Genomic DNA, 22625 nt, shown 5'->3' on the forward strand with positions numbered 1-22625 from the left:
TCCCCTGGCCATCTTATTCTTCCTTATCCCCACTTCCTTCCTAGCTCAACTCTGCCCATATATGGCTGCCTGACTTCCCTTCCAGCTCTTGAAGGTCCTCCCCTTGATTCTTAGTTTGCCTCCCTTTGGGTCACCAAGAATGCAGGGGAAATAGGGGGAGGGGACACAAGAAGTTTCTCCTCTCCTATGACTCCACTCCAGCTTTGGGGGAGCAGGAAAAAGGGAGAGACATGGAGGTGGCTAGGGCACTTGGTCAGGCAGTTTTTCCTCCCATACCAGGCACATTTTGAACCCTTACCAGTGCCCTGTGAGGGGGAATTGGGAACCTGTAATGGGATGGTCCTTGCTAGCACTCAAGCCTCCTGAGCAAGACGATTATGAAATTTCATAGTGGAATTTATTAGAGCAGATTGAATCTTGACCTTGCCACCAGCAATGCTCTCAGCCATTTAAGAGCAATAGAAGACCTCTCCAGGAGCAGACCCTGGCCCCTTCTAGATCTCAGGAGGCCTAGCCTCCAGGAGCACCAGCTGGACTTCCAGCCCTGATTTATCTCACAGCACTCTGGCCTCTGCTATTTCTTCCTGGTACCAGCATTTTGAGGGTGCTGTTCACCCATGTACAGAAGGTCAGGGCTTCTTCCAGAATTGCTCAACTCACCATGTGTGGTGAGTGTGTATACATGCACCTGTGTGCACATACACCCTTTTAAGTAAAAGTCTGGGTACAGACTGATCACTAAGGCCTTGAGGCCTTAGCTGAGTAACTGGCATACAGTAGAGGTAGTGGAGTTGCTGCTGCTTGTCACTGAGTTTCCAGCGGGGTAGAGGAGAGCGACTGGGGTCAGTCGCTAGGCTCGAGATCAAGGAATAGTTTCTGGGGAGGGGGCAGGTCTGCAGCTGCCCAGCATGTTCTTTGTGTACCAAAGGTGACATCCTAGACCCTGCAGCCCCTGACCTGTGGCCATGATGCTGATCTCCTATCCTTGGCACATTCACTTACACGCTCAGCCACTTTTGTCCCTAAGAGAGAGGCTGTGTTAGTGTCGCTCTGGAAAAACTAGGACTGGGCTGGCAGGCCAGTCCAGAGCCCTTGAGTAGTTCCTGAGAAGGCAGCTCTGTGGGCCAATGTTCTGAGAAACCATATGCCCCAAGATCTGGTGCTGCTCTCTAGGTCTTTGGCTTTGTAGGCATCAGATAGAAATGTATATTCTGGAATCCTTTACCACCCTTTCCTTTAGCCCCACCCCAAGAGGGGCAGCAACTTGGAAGCTCAGTCTGGAGGACTGGGCCTCTTTGGAAGGTGTCTGTCAGGACAAGTTTCCCAGTTTACTTGGCCAGCCCAGTGCTGTTATGGAATGCTGGTAACCTTGAGTTCCGAGCACACTCAGATGTGCTTGAGGGCAGCCCAGGGGCTCCTGGATTTGGGCATCTTCACCCTCAGGACACATTCATGGCGCTGAGTGCTATGAAAGGTATTCCACCCAGTGTGCTGGAGTGCTACCTACTGTGGGGTTAAGGGACTGCTTGATTATCCCACCATCAAGAAGCTGCGGGGCTGGAGAGATGGCTCAGTGGTTAAGAGTGCTGGTTCCTCTTCCAGGAGGACCTGGATTTGTATCCGAACACCCATGTGGTAGCTAACAACTGTCTATAACTCCAATCTAAGGTGATCCAACAGTGCCTTCTGGCCTCCATAGGCACCTCATGCACGTGGCTCACGGGAACATATGCAGGAAAAATAGCCATACGTGTTTTTAAAAAAGCAAGTTGAACAGCTGCCACAACAGCGCTGAGCTGCCTGTGGTTCTGGAGGGCCATCCACCCTGTATTGTGTCTGTTTCCATGGAGAGAAAACAACATGGGCGTCGGTTGGGGTAGGAGGGCGGAGACTGAGGAAGCAAAGCCGACTGCTGGTGGAGGGTGGTGCTGGCTGCTCCTCCTCTTCCTGGTGGGCAGGGCAGGGACTGCAGGCTGGATGGTATGGGGTAGGTGCTCTGCCTGTGCCCCTTCTTCCTGTGCCCCCTTCCACAGGAGTGGGGGCTTGGGTCTGTGTGCTTTCTGCTCCCATCTTAGGACAACAGCTCCTCCAAACATAGATTGCTGACAGCCTTGGATTCTGTACATGCGGGTCCAGACACAGCAGCCTTGCCAGCCTGGCTGTGTGTTCACAGGGAACTCTTGGAAGCCACCCTCCTCTTTGGGTCTAGGTGGCCTATGACACTGGTTTCATGCTTTTCTCATGTTGACAGAAATTTACGGCTTTGCTTTTCTTTGTTAAGTAAAGATTGTCTGAAAGAAATTTGTCCACATTGAGTGAGGCAGATGCTGGCATACAGGGATCCTGTACCTCAGGTTCATTCACTGTTCGCATCGACCTAATGAGAATTGGGAGAAGTGGGTGGACATAGCTGTCTGCTTTGAACTGATCCTGAAGTGTTCCTTTTTATCCTTGGCCTTCTTCAGACAGAGAGGGAGCAAATAGCAGAGCAGACACTTGGCCACAGACCCATACTGAAGCCCTAACCTGCTGAGCAATATCCATAGTGGTTCTGATGGCTTGTTTTCTAGGCACCGGTGTAGAAAGACTGGGCCATTTTGATAAGTCAAAGTGTGTGTGTGTGTGTGCGTGCGTGCGTGTGTGTGTGTGGGGAGAGAGAGAGAGAGAGAGAGAGAGAGAGAGAGAGAGATTGAGATTTAAATTAGCAGAAGAGAGGACTCCCTTGTACTCCCAAATAAAACTGTTCTCTGATACTGGGCCTGTGGGCCAGCGTGGAGCTGTGCGGCGAGGGCAGTTTGCACGACTAAGGAGGCCCTGCATCCCTTCTGCCCAGTGAATTTCCATCTCTCTTAACCTCAGCTGGCTTCTTGACGTGCATGTGGAAGGTGTTAACAAACAGGCTTAAGACTTTTTCTTTAACAGATTTTTTTTTTGGTAATAGTCTAAAAATTTGTTTCCAAGTTCCCATAGCCAGAATGAGTGATGGTGATTTCAGCCTTTGGTGCAAGGCCTCCCTTGTGGTGTCTCCCAGGAGCTCTAGCCTTGGTGGTGCTGCTTGGTGTGGTGTAGACCAGCACTTTTTGTTGTTGTTGTTATTGTTGTTTTGGATTTTCAAATTGTTGTTTGGGTTTCTCAGTAGCTTTGGAACCTATCCTGGAACTAGCTGTTGTAGACCAGGCTAACCTTGAATTCACAGAGATCTCCCTGCCTCTGCCTCCTGAGTGCTGGGATTAAAGGCGTGCGCCACCACTGCCCAGCTGGCATTTTGGATGCCTTTAGTTTGAGAGAAACTTTGAACCAGTGCTTTCGAGGGCCTCTTGTTCATTAAGCCCTTTGCCTGATGAGTACTTACTGGTGAGGGTAGAGCCGAATCCGTGCTGTATAGGTGTCTCCTGCTGCGTGGAACTAGGAACTGGTGTGGCTGAGTCACAGTGGTATCTGGTAACTAGAGAATGACAGTCAGAAATGCGAGTTTATCGTTTGTCCTTTTATGGAGGCACTGGGAAGAACAGTTAGTGTGTTGTGGGGTTCCACAATTCGTATTTTGTACCTTGAACCTATGTAATTATTTTGTTCTTGTTACAATATGGAAATGCTATGTAAAACTAATTCATATTTTTCTTCATTCCTTGGCCTCCACATCTGCACAGTTCATTCTTTAGCACACTGACGGAGTAGGAAAGGCTGGGTGCTGAGTGAGTCTGGAAGGTCATTGGTAGGATGCTGTGCTGTGGGCCTTCCAGTTTGAATATCAATCTATGATCTGTGTGGAGAAGCCTGACCCTTGAGGATGTTGGAAAGGATTCAGCCCAACTCACTCTGGACTCACTGGACTCCCTATGGCCGGCGATACGAATATGTATAGTGGCTGTTCTAGAGTTGAGCCCGGTGGTGAGGTGCCTGGCACTGGTGTCTTACTTTTGGACTAAAAGTAATTGCAGAGGTCCTGTCTTCTTCCCAGACCAGCTTGTGTGTGCCTGGGGCAGGTGTTAGGACAGTCCTGTCCTCATCTGCTCTGGAGGTTCTGTCGATGCCCAGGGCTCCTTCCTGCCCTACCCTGCTCCTCCTGTCCATGCAGAGAGAGGCAAGACCACAATGAGGGTGTTTTTATTCAGTCTTTAAAGGCAGGAAGGTGTTGGCCCTGGACAGGAAATGTGCCCAATGTGTTTTTTCTGGGCAAGAAAAATTCCAATTTAGAGGGAAATGGAAATCTCCAAACATTTCACTCTGGGATGGAGCAACATCAGTGGGGCAGAGCTCTGGCTGGGCTCTGGGCAAGGGTCTACCCTACCTGGCTCTGCCCTGTCAGAAGTCTGGGCCTGGCCCATGAGAAAGTCTTTTTGGCTGACATTTCCTGCCCAAGTTGTTTTCCTTTCCACAGGAGCATCTCACCAGTGACACTGGCCTGTGAGGCAGTAGACCTTGCCAGGGGTTCTCAACTCTCTCTCTCTTTCTCTCTCTGTTCCAGGATACCTAGAGCTATATAATGAGGCCCTTCCTCAAACCCATCTCCCTGAAACATTTATATAAAGGGAAAAACGAGCACTGGGCCAGCACAGGGACAGGGTGCTTGCCTTGTTATGTGTGAGACGCTAGACTGAATTCTCAGCTCCCCGCAAGCATCATCCTCTCCTACTTTAGCCTCCCTAGCACTGAGATCACTGCCCATGTGTGGCTGAGTGCTGTAGAGGTTCAAATTCAGTCGTCTATTTCTGTTAGGGTCAACACATTCGCGATAGCAGCTTCTCCTGTGGGAACGTTAGGCAGTTGTCTTCAGTGTTCTTTTCTGTGTGTGTGGGTGTGTGTGTGCGCACGCGTGCGTGCGTGCATACGCGCACATGATGTGTGGGTGTGTGCCCACATGTATTCCTGGATGTTCTTTTCACAGGTGTGATGAAGTGGCTCTTATCCAACTTTTTAAATCTGTGAACCAAGTCTGCAGATGGGGCTGTCACTGACCCATTAGGGGTCGTAACAACCCCCATATGACTCTAGTGGCTGCTGAGGTGGATAGGAGGGAAGCCGTCTGTAGGTACTGAAATTTCCACCTTAGACCCTCGTCCTAACTAACATCAAGCTAAACTGCAGTTGTGTAGGAAGGCCCCACCGTCTGCCACCTGTAGGCCCCGGATGCCATTGTGTCAGCTCTGGCAGGACTCTGGGTCCCACATGTCACTAAGCTGTGAATATAACCTGTCACCAACACCTACCTGGCCTTGTTATTAGAAAGATAAGAAAGTTGAGCATAGGTATGGAAATCTGGTTGGCTCCACCTGCCCCTCCCTTAAGGAGTGATGAACCTTAAGAGGTCAGTATCTGCTGAGACCAAGTGTTATCTTACAAGAATCCCTTGAATCTCAGCCCCAGGATCACTTCTGCACCATTAGATGTTGTGACTCTGCCCCTCTCTTTGTGATTCTTGACTCACGTGAACCCTAGTTCCTGGAAGGTGGCAGGAAAGTCAAAAGCTATGGGTCCTAGGAGCCTACGGGTCCTGAGCAAGCTTTCTCCAGCATAGCCTTAACTCCTTTGGTTTGGGATCAGCCAAGCGAACTGTCTTTTCTTCTGCCAACTGCTATCTAACTTTCCTGTTACAGTGTTTCCTGGCTGGCCAGTCTAGGCTGTGCAATGCTGTCGTAGGGGAGGGGTGTTGTGCCTGTGAGAGGTGGGGCAGAGTGCATTGGTCACTGGGGCTTGAGGTGGGAAAGAACACCTCCCAATTCAGTGATGTCTTCCACACTTCATGAGAATAACTTGGACTGTAGGAGCATGGAGGTGCCTACCTGTCTCTAACCCTGTTAAGGATGACAGTGCATGCTGGGACAGAGTCTGTGAATTCAGAAGAGGTGAGAATGGTCCAGGAATACTGGCTGCTGGGCAGCTGGTTCAAGATGTGTGTATGACAGAACCGTGGCTGCTCTCTGAGCCTCAGGCTGGGTATTTGCTGAGCTGGGCTTAGTCTGGATACTTAAAGGTTAGACGGGCTCAGGTCACCCTGCTGTCCTTCCTTAGGCCACACCTCCTCAGTGATGCATGTAGTATATGTTTCAGATTACATGTGGTGACTGTTACTTCCAGGTGTTGGAGAAGGCCTGGTTTGGGCTGTTTGGGACCAAGTTGGTCAGACCATGAGGCCTGTTTACCCTGCTCTGTGTTAATTGAGGGCTTGTGGCTGAGGAGGTGGGGAAGTAAGGCCCCTCCTGCCGACTGGAGAAACACTCAGTTAAGGATGGTTCTTAGTGAACCAGCCTTCTAAGAACAGCGCCTACAGCATCTTGCACCTCCCTCATCCCCTGTCCTTCTCACTGCAGCCTTTCCTCCAGCCCTGCATGGGAAAGCCTGTTTATCTTTATCGATCTCTGCTGAAGGGGTGGCAGGTGGCCAAGCAGCCATTACAGGCCATCCCGCCCTCTGGCGAGTCATCTTGATGGAATGTCAGTTGTGAGCATCTGAGGGACTGGCTTTTGCCCCACCCCCACCCAGACTAACACTCCCAGGCTGGGCACACCCACATCACAGACGGCTGGTGTACTCCAGCTGGCGCTTTAGGGCTCTGGTCCTTGTGCCTTGTGCTTTGAATCCATTTTATTCGTTTGTTTTTGTTTTTTGAGACAGAGTTTCTCTGTGTAGCCCTGGCAGTTCTGGAACTCACTCTGTAGACCAGGCTGACCTCGAACTCAGAGATCTGCCTGCCTCTGCCTCCCAAGTGCTGAGGTTGAAGATGCCACTACTGACTGGCTTGTGCTTTAAGTCTTTTAACAGCTACTTTCCAGTGACCATATAGGGGACATCCCATGTCTGTTTGAGGACTTAAGTTACTCTCTGCTTCTGAAAGAGGTTTGAGGTGTCAGTGCCTTTAGAGTAGTGCCAGAATGAGCCCTTGGATTGTGTGGCTCATGGGACCAGGGCATCTGTCTAATATCTTCTTAGGAGTTCAAGCCCTGGTCTCACTTGGGGGTACTTGTCCCCTAGCCCCTTTCTGCAGGTGTGGCAGATAGGCCAGGGCTTAGCTGCCTCACCACCACCACCACCACCAAGAAATCCCTTCCCAAGGGTGAGTTCTTGCCATTCTGACAGGTCCAGGTCCAGGTCCATGGAAGGAGCTTATTGTCATAACCAACTCCCGAGGATCTTCTCAGGGAGCTGGGAGCTTGGGAGGGGAAGGATTATTCAGTGGAGCCTCCCAGAAGGGAGAAGGCAGGCTTTTGGTAACTTAGTTTCCTGGGAGAAGTCTTGTGAGCAGTATAGAAGTAATGACCTACTTAAGTTAAAGGAGTCAAAGTCAGTATTCAAAACTGGTGCTTCTACTCCATTTGGGGGTTGGGGTTGACTTAGAAATCCAATCTGCTTCCCCAGTAGCACAATAGTTAGAAAATAGGTTAATTTGAGCATGATGAGAAATGTGAATTATCATGTGTAAAATATTAATGGTGATTACAAAAATAGCTTTGCGACTTCTAGAGCTGTGGAATATCGGAAAAGACGCCGTTTTGGAGTGAGACAGTGCAGGGTTCACCTTAGAAGTGGCCTTAGCCAGCCTGCTGTGGAGCTTCTGGCTCTGAATCACCCCGATGGGAAGCTTTTGCTGCATTGATAACGTTCTGCTGGGGGTTGCCCAAGTCCTGGTAGTTTTGCCTAACAGCTTCACTGTAAGTTGAGTGAGTACATTATTATGTCTCTGCTCTGCCCTTTGAAGGATTAGCAGGGGACATGATGGTGATTCTTCTCTGCCTGTTGTGGCTAGACTGGTGTCTGCTAGAGCAGCACTGGGCTGCACTCTGGTCCTCTTAGCACGGACTCCTGCAGCCAGTCAGCCTTAGGTCATGTGGATGATCATGTGGATGAGGTCTATAATACCTGACCTATCTTTTGTGGGGGGGCTAGAACTCACCTTTCCCACTAGACTAGCTGTCCAGTGAGCCCCCAGCCTCCTGTCTCCACCCCACAGCTGTGGGTTACAGACATACAACAGCATAGCTTCTATGTGCATGTTAGGAATCAAAACTTGGGTCCTTAGGCTTGCATGGCAAGCACTTGACCCACTGAGCCGTCTCCCCAGCCCCGCTGGCTGGCTAACAGGAACCCATCTGAAGCGTAAGGAAAGAGGACTCTGGACTAGGTGGTGACAGCTTGCCAGAGTCAGGCAGATCCTGGCCATAGGGGAACAGATGTTGATGAGGCCTACAAGATACAGTAATAACCTTGAACCTGGTTGGATTAGAATCTGGGCTCATTGTGGAGTTAGGACGAAATGGGACAAGGATTCTGGACCATGGTGTTTCACTTCTGTGTAATGTTGATCAGAGTTCTCATTAGATGAGAGCTGGTTTGTGACAAGGCCCGTGAAAGGATGCTTGGAGCTGTTGGGCTGCAGGCTTGCAATGTGAGGGAAGTCGGTAATGCTGGCCTGCAGAGTCTAAGACCCACTGACCTGCTTTGAAAGAGGGGAGCCAGGAGAGACTACATCTTCATTCTCCCCTGGGATTATGGGTCCTTGCTGTTGTGACCGTGGCTGACTTCATTTTCTCATTTGGTTTTCCTCTGTTTTGCATTTGGATACTTTCTTGGGGAAAAAAAAATTTCCTGTTGACGCACCTGGTCTTCTGGAAATTTTCTTCTCATTCCTTGCCTCTGTTCACTTTTAGTGTTCCTCTGTTGAGCACTCATAGATTGGGAGTCCCTTTCTGTGTGGACGCTGAGTCTGTGCTGTCCCTCCTTGGCATGGTGGGATCTTGTATCCCTCCGAGATTAGCGTCACCAAACTTTTTAAATGAATTTTTTTATTCTCACAGAACTTTTGGGTGAGTAAATGCTTTTAACCTCAAGGTATTATTAGTTTTAAGTCTGGTAAATTCTACCTTATGGGGGAAAAGGGTGGCTGAGAGGTTAAGAATACTTGCTGCTCTTATAGAGGACCCAAGTTTGGAGTGGGTCCTTGTGGGCATGCTAGTGCGTTTTAGGTGCCCCGGATGTGGAGCAAGCCTTCAGCCTGTGTCCTTCATTCCCTTGGCAGCCTACGATGCCCCATTCTGTCTGTGGAGTGAATCTCTGAACTAAAGGATATTATCTGGTATTTTGAATTGTGTTCTATATTGAGAATCTGGGGAGATCCCACCGTGTTGGGGTGCTTTTGCAGCCTCCCACCCCCACCCCAGACAGCAACCAGGATATGGCTGTTGGGACAGTTAATAACAGGATGTAGAATTTTAAGAAGGGACTATTTTGAAAGCCCAGTATCTGCCTTGTTCAGAGTGACATACTATGAATAGTTTCCATCCGCTAACCCTCTAGACGAAGAAAGTCACCAAGTGGATGGGTGGCAGTTGCACGATTTTCCCAAGAGTTCCCAGCAAGTGAGAGAGTGAGGCTGTCACAGACGTGCAGCTGCCCCAGAACCCCACCCCGCTGTAATCTTACCCGTGTGCCCTCCTTCCGTGTAGCCATTACATGCTTGGAAACCGTGTGCACATAAATGGCAGCTCTGGGCCTTCATCCAAGGAGACTTGGAAATCTCTGAGATTGGCGTGAAAGAAATTTCTGAATTTTTTTTTTTAAATTCTCACAGAACTTCTAATTTGAAGATATTACTGGTTTGAAGTCTGTGATAAGTTCTGCCTTTTGGGGGAAAAAGGGGTTGGAGAGATGGCTTAGAGGTTAAAGATGCTTGCTGCTCTCAGCTTGGTTCCCAGCACCCATGTTGGGCTCACCACAGCCTGGAACTCCCAGATTCATGTCCTTAGACATTTCTGACTTTTTTGGTCACTTGTACCCACATTGCATACTCAAACATAGGTATATACATATACATAATTAAATATAAATACTTTAAAATAAAAACTGAAACAAATTTTCAATTGAATCGTTACTAGGAAAGAGATGCATTTCACTAAGATTTCTGGGTGAGCAAATGTAGCCAGCTGGGCGCTTCAGCTTACCAAGTCACTCCTAGGCACGTTTGTCCTTCCTAAGACCTCTCACTGCTGGCTCCCAGGTTTATAATACAGTGATAGGACACAGAAGAACCAGTGGAGAAACAGTGCAGAGCCCCTGGGGTGCTGGCCTGGTGCCCAAGTGGACAGAGTGGAGAAAAAGATGTCCGAGGAGAGAGCTGACTGGGGAGGGCATCTGAAGACTGGAGCTGTGGGGGGCGGTGGCGTAGGTCTTTCCTGACCCCATGATGTGAGCAGTAGGCTGCACAGGAAGGGTAATGAGAGGTGGCTGTTGCCCCTACACACACGCATGCACGCATAGCGTGCATGGAGCCCCTGGATGGCGGTTTTAGCATTATAGCTCTGCCCTCCAGAGGCATTTGACTATGGCAGGCAGATGCTTCTGTAGAACAGGAATTTACATGGGGTCCTTGTCTCTGCTCGCCTCCTGCATATTTATTTGAGGAGTTCCTCTCTGCCTCATGATAAAGTCTGGAATGTTCCTTGAGCCAGAAGTCAGGCTACCTGCTCTCAAGTTCTCTTCCTCGTGAGCATTGCATTTTAGAGACTTGACAAAGCTGCTGCCATCTGGATGTTCGCACTGAGTACCTGTGTCTGTGACGTGGGTGGGCTTCGTAGATTGTAGTGACTTGGACCTAGAGCGTCCTGGGCTGTTCCTCTGGTTGAGCCCGGGCTCTTCCGCCTGTGTTGAACTCTGAAGCCTCAGCACAGCTTTGGGTCTTTAGTGCTTTTTAAAAAAATTACAGCATCATCTATCTCCCATAAAGATGTTGCTTTTACCGTATGAAACCGTCTCCACTATCTAATTTTAGAACATTTTTATCACTTCAGTATGAAATCTGTACCATTGGCTGACCCTCCACCCCAACTGTCTCTCCATTGGCCACTGATCTAAGTGGTCTCTGGGTGTTCCTGTTAGAGAAATTTTCTTCACACAAAATGAGAATGTGTGTGGGTTTTTTTGTTTGTTTGATTTTTCTTTTTTTATATTTATTTATTTATTTATTATGTATACAATATTCTGTCTGTGTGTATGTCTGCAAGGCAGAAGACGGCACCAGACCTCATTACAGATGGTTGTGAGCCACCATGTGGTTGCCGGGAATTGAACTCAGGACCTTTGGAAGAGCAGGCAATGCTCTTAACCACTGAGCCATCTCTCCAGCCCCTGTTTGATTTTTCTGTAACTGACTTTCGTCACTTAGCAAGGTGTTTCCTAAGGTCATTAGTATTATAGCTGTAGATGCCTCCTTGTGAGGACTGGGTGGCGTCCCACAGTGCGGACACATCACGGTTTGTGCATCCGCTGACGTTCCTGTTTCCTGTCTGCTGCAAACAGTGGTGCTGTGAACAGACCCTTGCACACATTTGTCTATCTGCGTGTGGATTATGTTTTCCTGTGGGATTGCTGGGTCATGGGGTTCCTTCATATTACATCCCTACCACCAGCACACACGTCTCCACATCATTGTTAATACTTGAATTATCCAGGTTTTAAAAATCACAGCCATGCTTGTAGAAATGCATGCCACCTTACTATGCTTTTTAATCAACATGTTTATGAGACAGTTGTGGAATTCTAAGTCGTTGTAAGAGACAATGCAGAGATTTCCTGCGTGGACCTGGGAATCTCAGTGGCCGTACCTTGCAGAAGCACAGGGAAATGCTCAGGCATGAGATTGCTAGTCATTTTTCTGCTCTGGTTTGTTGGTTGGATGGTTTTTAAATTGTTTTGGGTTTTGATGCTGGGAAACAAACACAGGCTTTATATTATTAGCTAGGTACATACTCTCCAGCTGACCACATTCACAACCTTGGCAGCCCTGCGAGGATCTGCCAGGCTCTATTGTGGCTTTACAAATTTGTATTTCTACCAGTAAGTTACTGGGTTTCCTGTTCGCTACATTCTGCCTGTTGCTGCCTACTGTTGGCTATGGTTTTCATCCTGGCTGCCCAATTGGGCATGAGATAGCATCTCATTCTGCCTGACTTATTCCTTATCCAGGCAGGTAGAGCATCTTCAGTGCTTGCTGGAAAGTAGATTTATTTGGAGAAATTTTCATGCACACATGTAGCTTTGAATCCACAGCACTTTGACTTTTATGGTCTGTGAACAGTAGTGGTTCAGAATGTGGTTGGTCCTGGAGGTTGTACAGAGCAGACTCATGTCAAGATGTACGAAATGCATTTCAGTTCATTTGCTGCAACATCGAGGGAGAGGGTGCAGGACAGACCATGGTAGTACTCCACCGCTGATAGGTTAATTAAGGGCTGGAGGGGGGGCTGCATGGTGGGAGAAACTTGTTCTCTGAGGATCCTGCATGGGCATGTGCTCAAGACAATGAGGATCTGCTCTGGACCTGGCACTGAGCTAAACAAGAAGTACTGACCCTTCCCTGTTTGAGTGTCCGGCTCCTACTCCGGCTAGCACTCCCCAGAGTCTGCATAAGTCTGACAAGACCCTGAGCTGTGTGAATATCAGGCTCTGGAACTAGGACTGCTGCAATCCTTATAACACATGGGTAGGCTGTAACTTAACAGGACAAATATTCTCCAATTTGCTAAGCCCTTGGTTGGAGGGTAGAAAATGCCAGTAGTGGTTCCATTGTCTCCGCTCCTTCAGAACAGCTGTCAGCCCTCTGTGCTCGACTGGTCCTTCTCGCTCACTCAGGAGAGGTTAGGCTGTGGCTTCAGCCCCTCACTGCAGCCACCTGGGTGGGGTGAGAGTGGACAAAGTTGTATGGGGTGTGTTTGCCCTTATGTCCTTTGATCCTTGTGCTGGATTAGGAAGGGAAGACCTTGACCTTGAAGCCTGTGGGCCCTTAAGTCAGAACTGAGCAGGTGACAGCTCAGATGAAATAGGTGACGTTAACCTTGGCTGCTGATAGACCCACCGTCTGCTCAACCATGACCCTAGGGGGTTGAATGATCCTTTCACAGAGGATGCACATCAGATATTTATATTATTATTTAAAACAGACAAATCACAATTATGAAATAGCAGTGAAGATAATTGGGTGGCTGGGCAGTGATGGCGCACGCCTTTAATCCCAGCACCCTGAAGGCAGAGGCAGGCGGATCTCTAAATTTGAGGCCAGCCTGGTCTGCAGAGCGAGTTCCAGGACAGTCAGAACACACAGAAAAACCCTCTCTCAAAAAACCAAAATTAAAAAAGAAAATAAATGTTATGGTTGGTGCTCATCACAACATGAGGAACTGTATTAAAGGGTCACAGCATTAGGAAGGGTGAGAGCCACTGCTCTCTCTACATGGCTTCTTACTTCAGTAATTGCAGAGAGAGGTTTGGAGAAAGAGCTTAGTAGTAGATCATTTGCACAAGGCCCTGGGTTCAGGCTCCAGAACCAAAGAAAGTTGTAAGAAACTGGCCACTTTAGTTTCCTTGGCATGTGGACTCCATGCTGGCTCTGTCTAAAGTCTGCAGCCGAGCTACAAATAGACCATGCCATACCTTGTGCTCTGGGTGGGATATTCTGTTGTCTTGTTACCAAGTCACGCGAATGCCCCGTGTATCACCCTAGCTGCTACCCACCACCTTCCTCTCCAAGTAGGTGCTTCAGAAACATCCATCATGGGATTAAGGCATTTCCACCTTTACCATCTGCCCAGTGGCCCTATGCTCAATCTTGCCAGACTCAAATGGCATTCTCTACTCTGAGAGCTGTTTTCTGGTATTGCCATCTGCTAATGTCCTTTGGGTCTATGTCAGGGCCAAAACTAGAGCTTCCCAAGGCTCACCCCTGCCTGGGGTAGCACTTCTCTCCCCTTGTTGTTAGGGAGCAACTGAGGAACTGTTTGTTCTCGGACATAAGCTTAGATTAGCTCTGTCTACCAAGTATCCTCCATTGAGTTACTTCCAGTCCAGTTGTACAATGGAGGTCCCCACCCTTGAGAGGTGGCGAGTTGTGCTGTCCCTGACTGCGGTAAGATTGCTTGATATTGTCTCTGGTTCCAGAATTGAGGTGGCACCAAACCATCCTCTTAAAGGTTTGCCTCACACTGGGGAGATCATGGACTCCCAGATGGCTCCCGAATGTTACTGTTTGGGCCTGGGTGTGGATGTCAAACCCCAGAGGCCAGGAAGTTTGAGGTGACCGACAGCACCACACTGGCAAAGGGTTTTAGTCAGAGGGAACAGAACCTGACTGTGCTAAGCTTAAGGTCACAGTCACAGGTCGACCGCTAATTTAACCCCCGAGAGTCTTGATGTGTCCCCGGCAGAGTGTCAGCTGGACTCAGTCTGTCTCAGTCTGTCTGTGTGTAGGCAGCCAGGCCCTCATACCCTTAGGCAAAGACTGCCTGTGACAATGTTTAATTGGGTCTTGGCTTCTAGTCAGTCTTTCAATGTGACAACCCCTACTAGAGCAGGCAAGGTAAAACATCCTTTTGCTCTGGGTTGTTGGCATCTCCTTATATCTGACTCGGGAGTGTGGGAGGGAACAGTCAGCACTTTGTCCACAGTGAGCCAGGGTCTTGAGAGAGATGCAGCCCACCCACCTGTCCTCCCTTCCTCCCTCCCTCTCTCCCTCTCTCTCTCTCCTTACCTTCTTTTTTTCCTTCCTTTTTAGGGAGGGGTGTAGAGAGCTGACTTAGTGGTTAAGAACACTTCTTTTTCTCTTGCAGAAGACCTGGATTCTATTCCAAGATTCCACATACGGTTCACAGCTGTTCATTACTCCAGTTGCAGAGGCTCCAACAGGCACATATAATGCACATGTATGCAGGCTAAACATTCATGGCTGGATAGTGGTGGCACATGCCTTTAGTCTCAGTACTTGGGAGACAGAGGCAGGTAAATCTTTTTGAGTTTAAGACCAGTGAGTTTCAGGACAGCCAGGGCTATACAAAGAAACCGTGTCTTTAAAAAAAAAAAAATTAAACACAAAGTAAAATCCCCCTCCCAAAAGTATTTTTCATTTATTTTTCTGTTTTCTTGCGTACATGTGTTTATACCACATGCATGACTGGTGCCCGTGAAGGCCAGAAGAGGGCATCAGTCTGAAATTGGAGTTGCAGATAGTTGTGAGTCACTGTGTGAGTGCTGGGGACCAAATACAGGTCCTCTAGAAGAACAGCCGGGGCTATTAACCCCTGAGCCATCTCTCCAGTCCCAAGGGAGATTCATTAGTTCTGAGAGCTTCTGAACGGATGGACGTCCCTAACATCCCTACAGAAGAGCTGGCTCCCACCTAGAAAAACTGTTCCATCACAAGGAGAATCCCAAGTCCCTTCCTATCCTTGTTTAGTCCTCAAGCCTAGGACTTACTCACGGGAGCCTCATGGGACCCTCAGGTGTGAGGTGCTCTGAGACGTCACAGCTTCTTCCAGGTGTCTGTGACCCTCTGGATGGTACAGAGAGTGCTGCCTTGCCTGCTGTGTAGCTGTTGGCAACTGTTGGGTTTGGGTGTTCCCTCATAATCCATCCTGTTGTGTTTGTGTGTTTAGAAGCCTGAGTGACAAGAGACCCTGGCACTAGATAGGCCGAGAACCTGGCTGGAATCAGGCCAGCCTCATTTCCTGACATTTGTTCCTTCTGTCAGCCTTTTCTGCTCTGTCCCTTGGAAGCGTGCCTGGGCTGTGCCCTGAGGTGTGTGTACTGTCTACAAAGCCAGGAACATACAGAAGGGCCCCTGTGTGCTCCTATGGCTGCTTGGTGGTTACTTAAAGATGGTTGACGTCTGGCATAGTGACCAGAGCACTATAAGACGTTAGACAGTATATTCCTGTCACACCCAGCTATGACCCTGAGCTTACCTAGTGCCATCAGCAACATTCGGGATGATATTCTCACCCCACACAACAAAGACAAGAACCTGGATGTGGCTGGAAGAATGGCTGGGCAGGCAGGCCTTGGGAGTAGATTCTGAGGCAGATTCTTTTTTGTTTTGTTTTTGAGGGTCTCTCTATTATAGCTCTGGCTGTCCAGGAACTTGCTATGTAGACCAGGCTGGACTTGTACTTGCAGAGATTTGTCTGCCTCTGCCTTCTAGTGCTGGGATTAAAGATGTGTGTGTTCACCATGCCCCCGGCTCTGAGGCTGACTCTGACTAGTGAAGTTCCTTAAACATGAGGGCAGTTCCTGGGATGAAGAATGGCAATGAGCTTGTTCTTTCAGGACTGGGAATGGGTGGGGACTGCTAGGATTCTGCAGCCTGTGGGGTGAGCAGGTGCTATGAGGGGCTTTCCTGGGCCCCTAGTGGGTCTCAATTTCTGCTGTGGGTATTTAGTTACCACGATCTTAGCAGTGTGTGCAGGCCTCTTTTAGAATCCCAAGCTCACTCTCCACTGTCTCCAAAGCACTAGCCAAGGGCCCTCTGCCTTTGGCAAATTGCCATGCCTTGTGAGGGTTTCTCCAGCTACCTACTGTCTTTGTTTACTGGGCATAGGCATCCACAGGAAACACTGCCTGTCTGGTTTAGAGTCCCCAATCTGTGCTGTGTGGCTCCTGCTGGCCACAAATCCCCGAGGCTCTGCCTGGCTGTTCTCTACCCTCTGAGGCTAGAGGCAAGTGCTAGAGACAGCAGCCACATTGGCTGCGGCTCATCTCTGGAATGCCAGGTTCTACTGTATCCCATGGGCCCGTGTTGTCCTGCCCCTGTTTCTGTCCTTGGTCAGCATGAGTGTCTCAAGTATTCTGAGGTAGATGTTTGGAGGTGGGAGTGAGGAATCCCACAGACCCCACAGTGTGGAGTATGGAGGGCTGGGCTGGGGTGGGCATATGCAGCTGACTCTTCTTTACTTTGGGCTCTGTGGTGTCCTCAGCCCTGACTGGCCCTGGCCTTCCCAGCACAGGTGCAGAGGCTCACACTCTGGCACCTGTTCTCAATGTGTCTTTGCCCTTGGGATGTGGGGGAAACAAACATCCACTGTCTGAAGCCCCAGAGAGGAAGTGGCCGCAGGGCACTGCTGTGGCCAGCCCAGCAGCTCCTCCCTGATACAGCCCGATAATGGCCTTATGGTATTGAACCTTTGGAGGCAGGGTTGCCTCTTGTAGACCTGTCCTGGCCTTAGCACGTTTACCCAGAGCCCACCTTGTAGCACGATGAATAAAAACCCAGAGACAGGTATTGGGGTTCAGCCTCAAAGTCAGAAAAGCAAAACAGCCACTGACTCTTAACCTCTACCTTTGCCAGGGTTCGCTGTCTTCCTATAATTTGTTAATTTCATCATTAGTGAATGGTACTGCAATCTCTATTGGGTATTCCTGCTAATTGTTGGGTGCTAATTGTTGAAGCCACCTCCTGACTTGTAGGTACTGTGGACTATTTTTGAGGCCCCTAGAAAGGTAACTGACTGGTTCCAACTGGCCCTCCCAGAGGGAAACACTATGATCTGTGATAAGGTCCAGCTCTGTTCCTGACCATTGACTGACTTCTAGGACCCCTGGTACGTCTGCTGTGGACAGTGACTATCCCAGGCCATGTCTCAGGTGGCTTCTTTGGGGTCCTCTTGCCTCACAGATGCCCTTCAGCTTCATCCTCACTTTTGCAACTTGGTGTTAAAGGGGGAATTCCTGTCATCGTCTAGTTTTAAGACTTCCTTGTTCTGTAAGAGTTCTTTGGACTTTTTATGAAATATCTCAGGAGAACTGTCCCAGGTACCTGCAGACTCCTCTGTTAGCTCCAGGGGCTTCCCCATCTTGTGTGAAACAACTGGGCTGCTTAGGAGACTTTGACCTTAACACACCAGTCTGGCACCCTCTCCCTCGCCTTCTGCACAGGAAGCAGCCTTGCCCAGTGGTCCTGTTCTCCACTGGGTCACAGTCTGGCTTATGAGGCTGCCTGGGAGGTGTCTCATACTCCCCACACCCTAGGTCTCTGGGTGTTTTCAAGTCGGCACTAGACTAGACTTGTGGCTTTCTCTGTGAGAGAATCGAGCTCACTTTCTGCACCTGCTCCAGCCAGTGTCTGCTTAGACAGGAAGCCCCACCCTGGTGTGCAACACCACCACCCCTTCTGCCTTCGCTGTGGGAGGGATCCTTGCAATTCCGGAAGTGGGTTCTTCTGCCCCAACCAGCATCCTGGCTATGTACCCCCGCAGGGGGCACACATGGCCTCTGCTGAAAGACACCGTGACCTTGTGACTCACACAACTGAGCTGGTTTTGGTGTCGTTTTTTTCTTGGCTGTTTGTCTTTTGTGCCCTAGGACTAGCACTGCCTCATCCCTTACACCAGCGCAATCCCTCCAGAGAGTGGCTCCCTAACCCAGGTCCCTGAACACAAAGGTTCTTCCAAATATCTCCTTATTCTTGGAAGGGCAGCAGGCCTCCCAGGCACCTAGGATAGGGACCCAGCCCAAGCACTACACATTACCTGGGCCTTGGTGAAGGATTCCACAAGGACTGATCGACCCCTCCTATCTAAATTTCATGGTAGGAAACCTATCACGGAAGCATCTTGACTGCCTGCTTCTGTGCCCCTTCCAGGCAGCCCCTTCCAAGAAGCCTTACTTCTGCTGGGCCAGTTGTATGGTAGGGTGTTTCCCCCAAGTATTCTGGAGAAGAACCCTGTTCTTTGGTATACTTGAGGTCCCCTGGCTAGAGGTCACAGACCTCACTTTGGCTTCACCTCTCCCCCTCCCCCAAGCCCAGGTAACTTCCCCTAGGTGGCTGTGCCTGGGACCGAGGTGTAAGCCCTGGTGTATCTGCTGGTTCTACTGCCCTAGGGTCCCTATCATCATCTTAGACCTTAGTTGAGGGACAGTAGCTTAAGTTCTGTAGGTGGCTCTGCTCTGGGAGAGGCCCATGCTGTGATTGTCTTGCAGATAGAACGTCCCTGGGGGTGGGGGTAACATTTGGGTAGAAGGTCACAGACTTTCCCACACAGATTGGCTCAGGTGTGTTCCACTTAGTGCTGGGTGTCAGAGGAGACCACAACTGGTGCCTGAAATAAGCTAGGGCGCTGAGTAACTTCTGCAAGCGTCTGACCGCAAAGGCAGAATGGAGACACCTGTGATGTGTGCCGTGGTCTTTCCTCTGGGGAGGGTGTATCTCTAATGCTCCCTAATGAAACAGTGACAAAGGCTACCCAGCAGGCAGCCCTCCCAGGCTCCTTCTGAGCTTGAGCATAGCTGCATATTGGCTCACATTTGAGCCTGTGGTCACTGCTGGGTCATTTAACCCATTCCTGGCATGGGCCATGGAGTGGAACTGGTCCCTTTCAGCCTTTCCAGCAACATATATTATATCTGTGTTCTAAGGAAGTAGTGTAGGCTGAAGGCAAAGAGCCTAAGGGTCAGAGCACCATGGAGGCCAGACTGGATCTTGGCAACCCACACAGAGCCTGCTGCAGCTGTGAATGAGGTCACCTCATGGCAGCCCACAGCAGCACAGTGCCCCCTCTATTCTCGTAGGATGCCCTTGCAACTTCACAGAGGCAGCAGGCTTACCTTTCCGCACAGGGCCAAGGGTGTACTGTGTTCATGGCTCCATATGTTTTGGGTCCATGGGGAGCTTGCTACCATGGAGCTGGTAAGAAGACTAGACCCTGCCTGAGCCCAGGGATCCCAACAGGGCCTTTTGTGTTGATCACAGGTCTCAGAGCCCCCAGCTTCCATAAGACCCAAAGCAGACGACACTTCCTCACAGTCCCCTGCATCTTCTGAGAAGGACAAGCAGTCCACTTGGCTGCGGACTTTGGCTGGTTCCTCCAATAAGGTGCTATGTGGGAACCTGTCTGGGATCTTTGGGGAGGGTGCCAGGCCCTTCTTGGAGCCAACACTGTGGCTCATCCTGGTCTCAGGACACAAGTGGCCTGTTTTTCTGTAGTCACTTACACAGGGGACTTTCTTGACAGAGCCTTGGCTGCACCCACCCTCGCCAGCGCCTTTCTGCTTTCCGGCCCTGGTCCCCTGCAGTGTCAGCGAGCGAGAAAGAGACCTCCTCACACCTCCCAGCCCTGATTCGAGACAGGTGAGTGAGGGGTGCACAGGAGGATCAGACTATGGTCAGTGGTGTTGGTGCCTTTAGTCCTAGAATAAACTCTCCAGAGCTTTGAAGTCTTGGGGGAAGTTACTGAGCTCACAGACCTGTCTATTAAAAGTTAGCTTTCCAGCAGGGCATGGTGATCCACGCCTTTAATCCCAGCACTCAGGAGGCAGAGGCAAGTGAATCTCTGAGTTTGAGGTCAGCCTGATATATACAGCAAATTCTAAGCCGGCTAGGGTTTTATAGAGATAGATAAATCAGTAAATAATAGCTTCCCATGAGCATGAAGGTCCAGTTGTGTGCCGGCCTACCCTAGCCTCTGGGGGAGATTTGTGTTCTCACTGGAACCTTGACCTTGTGGTTTAGATTGGCTGAGTGAGCAGAGCCTGTCCCACAGCTTGTGTAGGGACCTGTGAGGCAGACGTACCCTGGCTAAGCATCTGTGCCTCTTACAGCTTTTACTCCTACAAGAGCTTTGAGACAGCTGTGGCCCCCAATGTGGCCCTAGCACCACCAACCCAGCAAAAGGTTGTGAACAGTCCACCATGCACCACCGTGGCCTCCCGGGCACCAGAACCCCTTACCACTTGTATCCAGCCACGGAAGCGAAAGCTGACCATGGAAACACCAGGAGCCCCAGACATGCTGGCATCCGTGGCTGCCCCAGAGGAAGACAAGGATTCTGAGGCTGAGGTGGAAGTTGAAAGCAGAGAGGAATGTAAGTATGGATTGGACTCTGCTCCTTTGAGCATCAATACAGGGGAGGACCAAACCAGTATACCCTGGAGCGCCTAATGCTGTGGTTCCTCTGTCCGCAGTCACCTCCTCCCTGTCCTCGCTGTCCTCCCCGTCCTTTACCTCGTCCAGCTCTGCCAAGGACCTCAGCTCCCCAGGCATGCTTGCTCCACCTGTGGTTGCTCCTGATGCTACAGCCCATGCTGATGCCCCAAGTGGGCTGGAGGCGGAGCTGGAGCATCTGCGGCAAGCCCTGGAGGGTGGCCTGGACACCAAGGAAGCCAAAGAGAAGTTCCTCCATGAGGTGGTCAAGATGCGGGTGAAGCAAGAAGAGAAGCTGACAGCAGCCCTGCAGGCCAAGCGCAGCCTGCACCAGGTGAGGTGGGCAGCAGGCAGGACCGTAAGATACAGGAGACGGCACTTTGATGTCCAGAGTCCTTCTGTGCTTCCAGGAAGGTAGTGGTCTCAGCTGCAGCTTTCCCTGTGTGTGGGTCTCACTGAAAGAACTGGCATGTTTTCTTGGCCGTGTTAGTTGGTAAAGACCAGTGTTAATGGTGAGTGAAGAGCGGCTGCACTAGTGATGCCTCTCTCTGTGCCAGGAGTTGGTTTATTCTCCCCCAGCAAGATGTGGGCTTTGCACATAGAATGCAGGGACGCCTCCAAAAGGGACTTAGCCGCAGGCCTCTGGAAATGCATGCTGGGAAGGTGCACGTGTGCTTGCACACTGCTGGCTGGGCCCTCACTGGCCTCCAGCTGTGGCCATTCCTCCTCGCCTTCTTTCCATGCTGTTTGTTTTTCCGGCACGAGTAAGGGAGGCCCAGTTCTCAGGCAGCTTGGGGAGTAAAGAACTCAGCCCTTGGTCTTCGCCAGGGCTCAGCATAAGGTTTTGCTGCAGGCTCAACCTCTGCTGAATTCACACCCCAGCCTGAGTCTGGCAGCTCTGGGGGCAGCCTCACATGCGTGGGCTTTAGCACAACACAACCCTGTCAATCCTCAGGGCTGCAGGATTTCAGATGTTCTGCTCAGAGTGAGTCTTAGTCATTGCCCCATCCTCTCCTGCCCCCGTTCGGGTGGAGGTGTGATTTCCCACATGATTATTCATGGAGGACGGTGTCATGCTGCCTTCTAACAAGGGGGACGGGCATGGGAAGTACCAGAAGTAAGTGGCTCCATCTGGCTGGGGGCAACTTGAGGCCTCGGGTGCACAGTGTCTGAGACTGTCTCCCTGGTGGTTTCCTCCACTACCCGTGAGCATGGCGTGTGCATTTGGGAGGAGGAGGAGGTGTGAGAAGGTTCTGCTGCAACTTTGATAGAAGCAACCAGCAGCTCGTAATAAACTCTGTGCTGGGCTCTGTAGGGAAGGATGCTAGCAGTAAGGTTAGGAGACTGTGGGTGCAGGGTGGGTACAGAGGTGCTGGGCTGGCAATTCTTAAACCAGTCTGCTATCTGTCCTCCCAGGAACTAGAATTCCTGCGTGTGGCCAAGAAGGAGAAACTGCGGGAAGCCACGGAGGCCAAGCGCAGTTTGAGGAAAGAGATCGAGCGGCTCAGAGCTGAAAACGAGAAGAAGATGAAAGAGGCCAATGAGTCTCGGGTGCGCCTGAAGCGAGAGCTGGAGCAGGCACGGCAGGTCCGGGTGTGTGACAAGGGCTGTGAGGCCGGCCGCCTGCGTGCCAAGTACTCAGCCCAGGTACTAGGGTGGGTTGGCTGGTAGAGTGGCGCATGCACAGTGGACAGCTGCTGTCGCAGGTCCAGCATGCTCGATTGCCCATCTCGGGCTGATCTGTGAGGTGATGAGGAGCTGTGCCTGGAGGTCCCGAGGTGCATCCATAGCCATAGGTGGAAGTCCAGGTGTTCCTGCCCCCTACCAGGACCACTGTGGCCCCAGAACATAGGCTTCCCTTCCTGCTGCTGGCTGGGGAAAGCAAGCTCTAAGCAAGGATGAGGACATAGACCTTGGTAACTGCCCAGAGCTTAAGGCTCCATCCCAGGGAGGC

General features: G+C 50.5%; 1 protein-coding gene across 2 annotated transcripts in view; it reads left to right on the forward strand.

Annotated features, from left to right (window-relative positions):
• Ski (SKI proto-oncogene) overlaps positions 1-22625 on the forward strand; it is a 68707-nt gene that overhangs the window by 42482 nt on the left and 3600 nt on the right. Inside the window, exons 2-6 of one of the 2 annotated variants that reach the window (XM_048416720.3) lie at positions 19502-19624; positions 19764-19879; positions 20350-20612; positions 20713-21005; positions 22088-22318. In XM_048416720.3, coding sequence (XP_048272677.1) covers positions 19502-19624; positions 19764-19879; positions 20350-20612; positions 20713-21005; positions 22088-22318 — 1026 coding nt within the window. The remainder of the gene's footprint in view (positions 1-19501; positions 19625-19763; positions 19880-20349; positions 20613-20712; positions 21006-22087; positions 22319-22625) is intronic. The other variant, XM_048416730.3, reaches the window with a different exon arrangement.

Source organism: Myodes glareolus, chromosome 6 (genome assembly GCF_982192425.1).
Source record: "Myodes glareolus chromosome 6, mMyoGla1.1, whole genome shotgun sequence".
NCBI lineage: Eukaryota > Metazoa > Chordata > Mammalia > Rodentia > Cricetidae > Myodes > Myodes glareolus.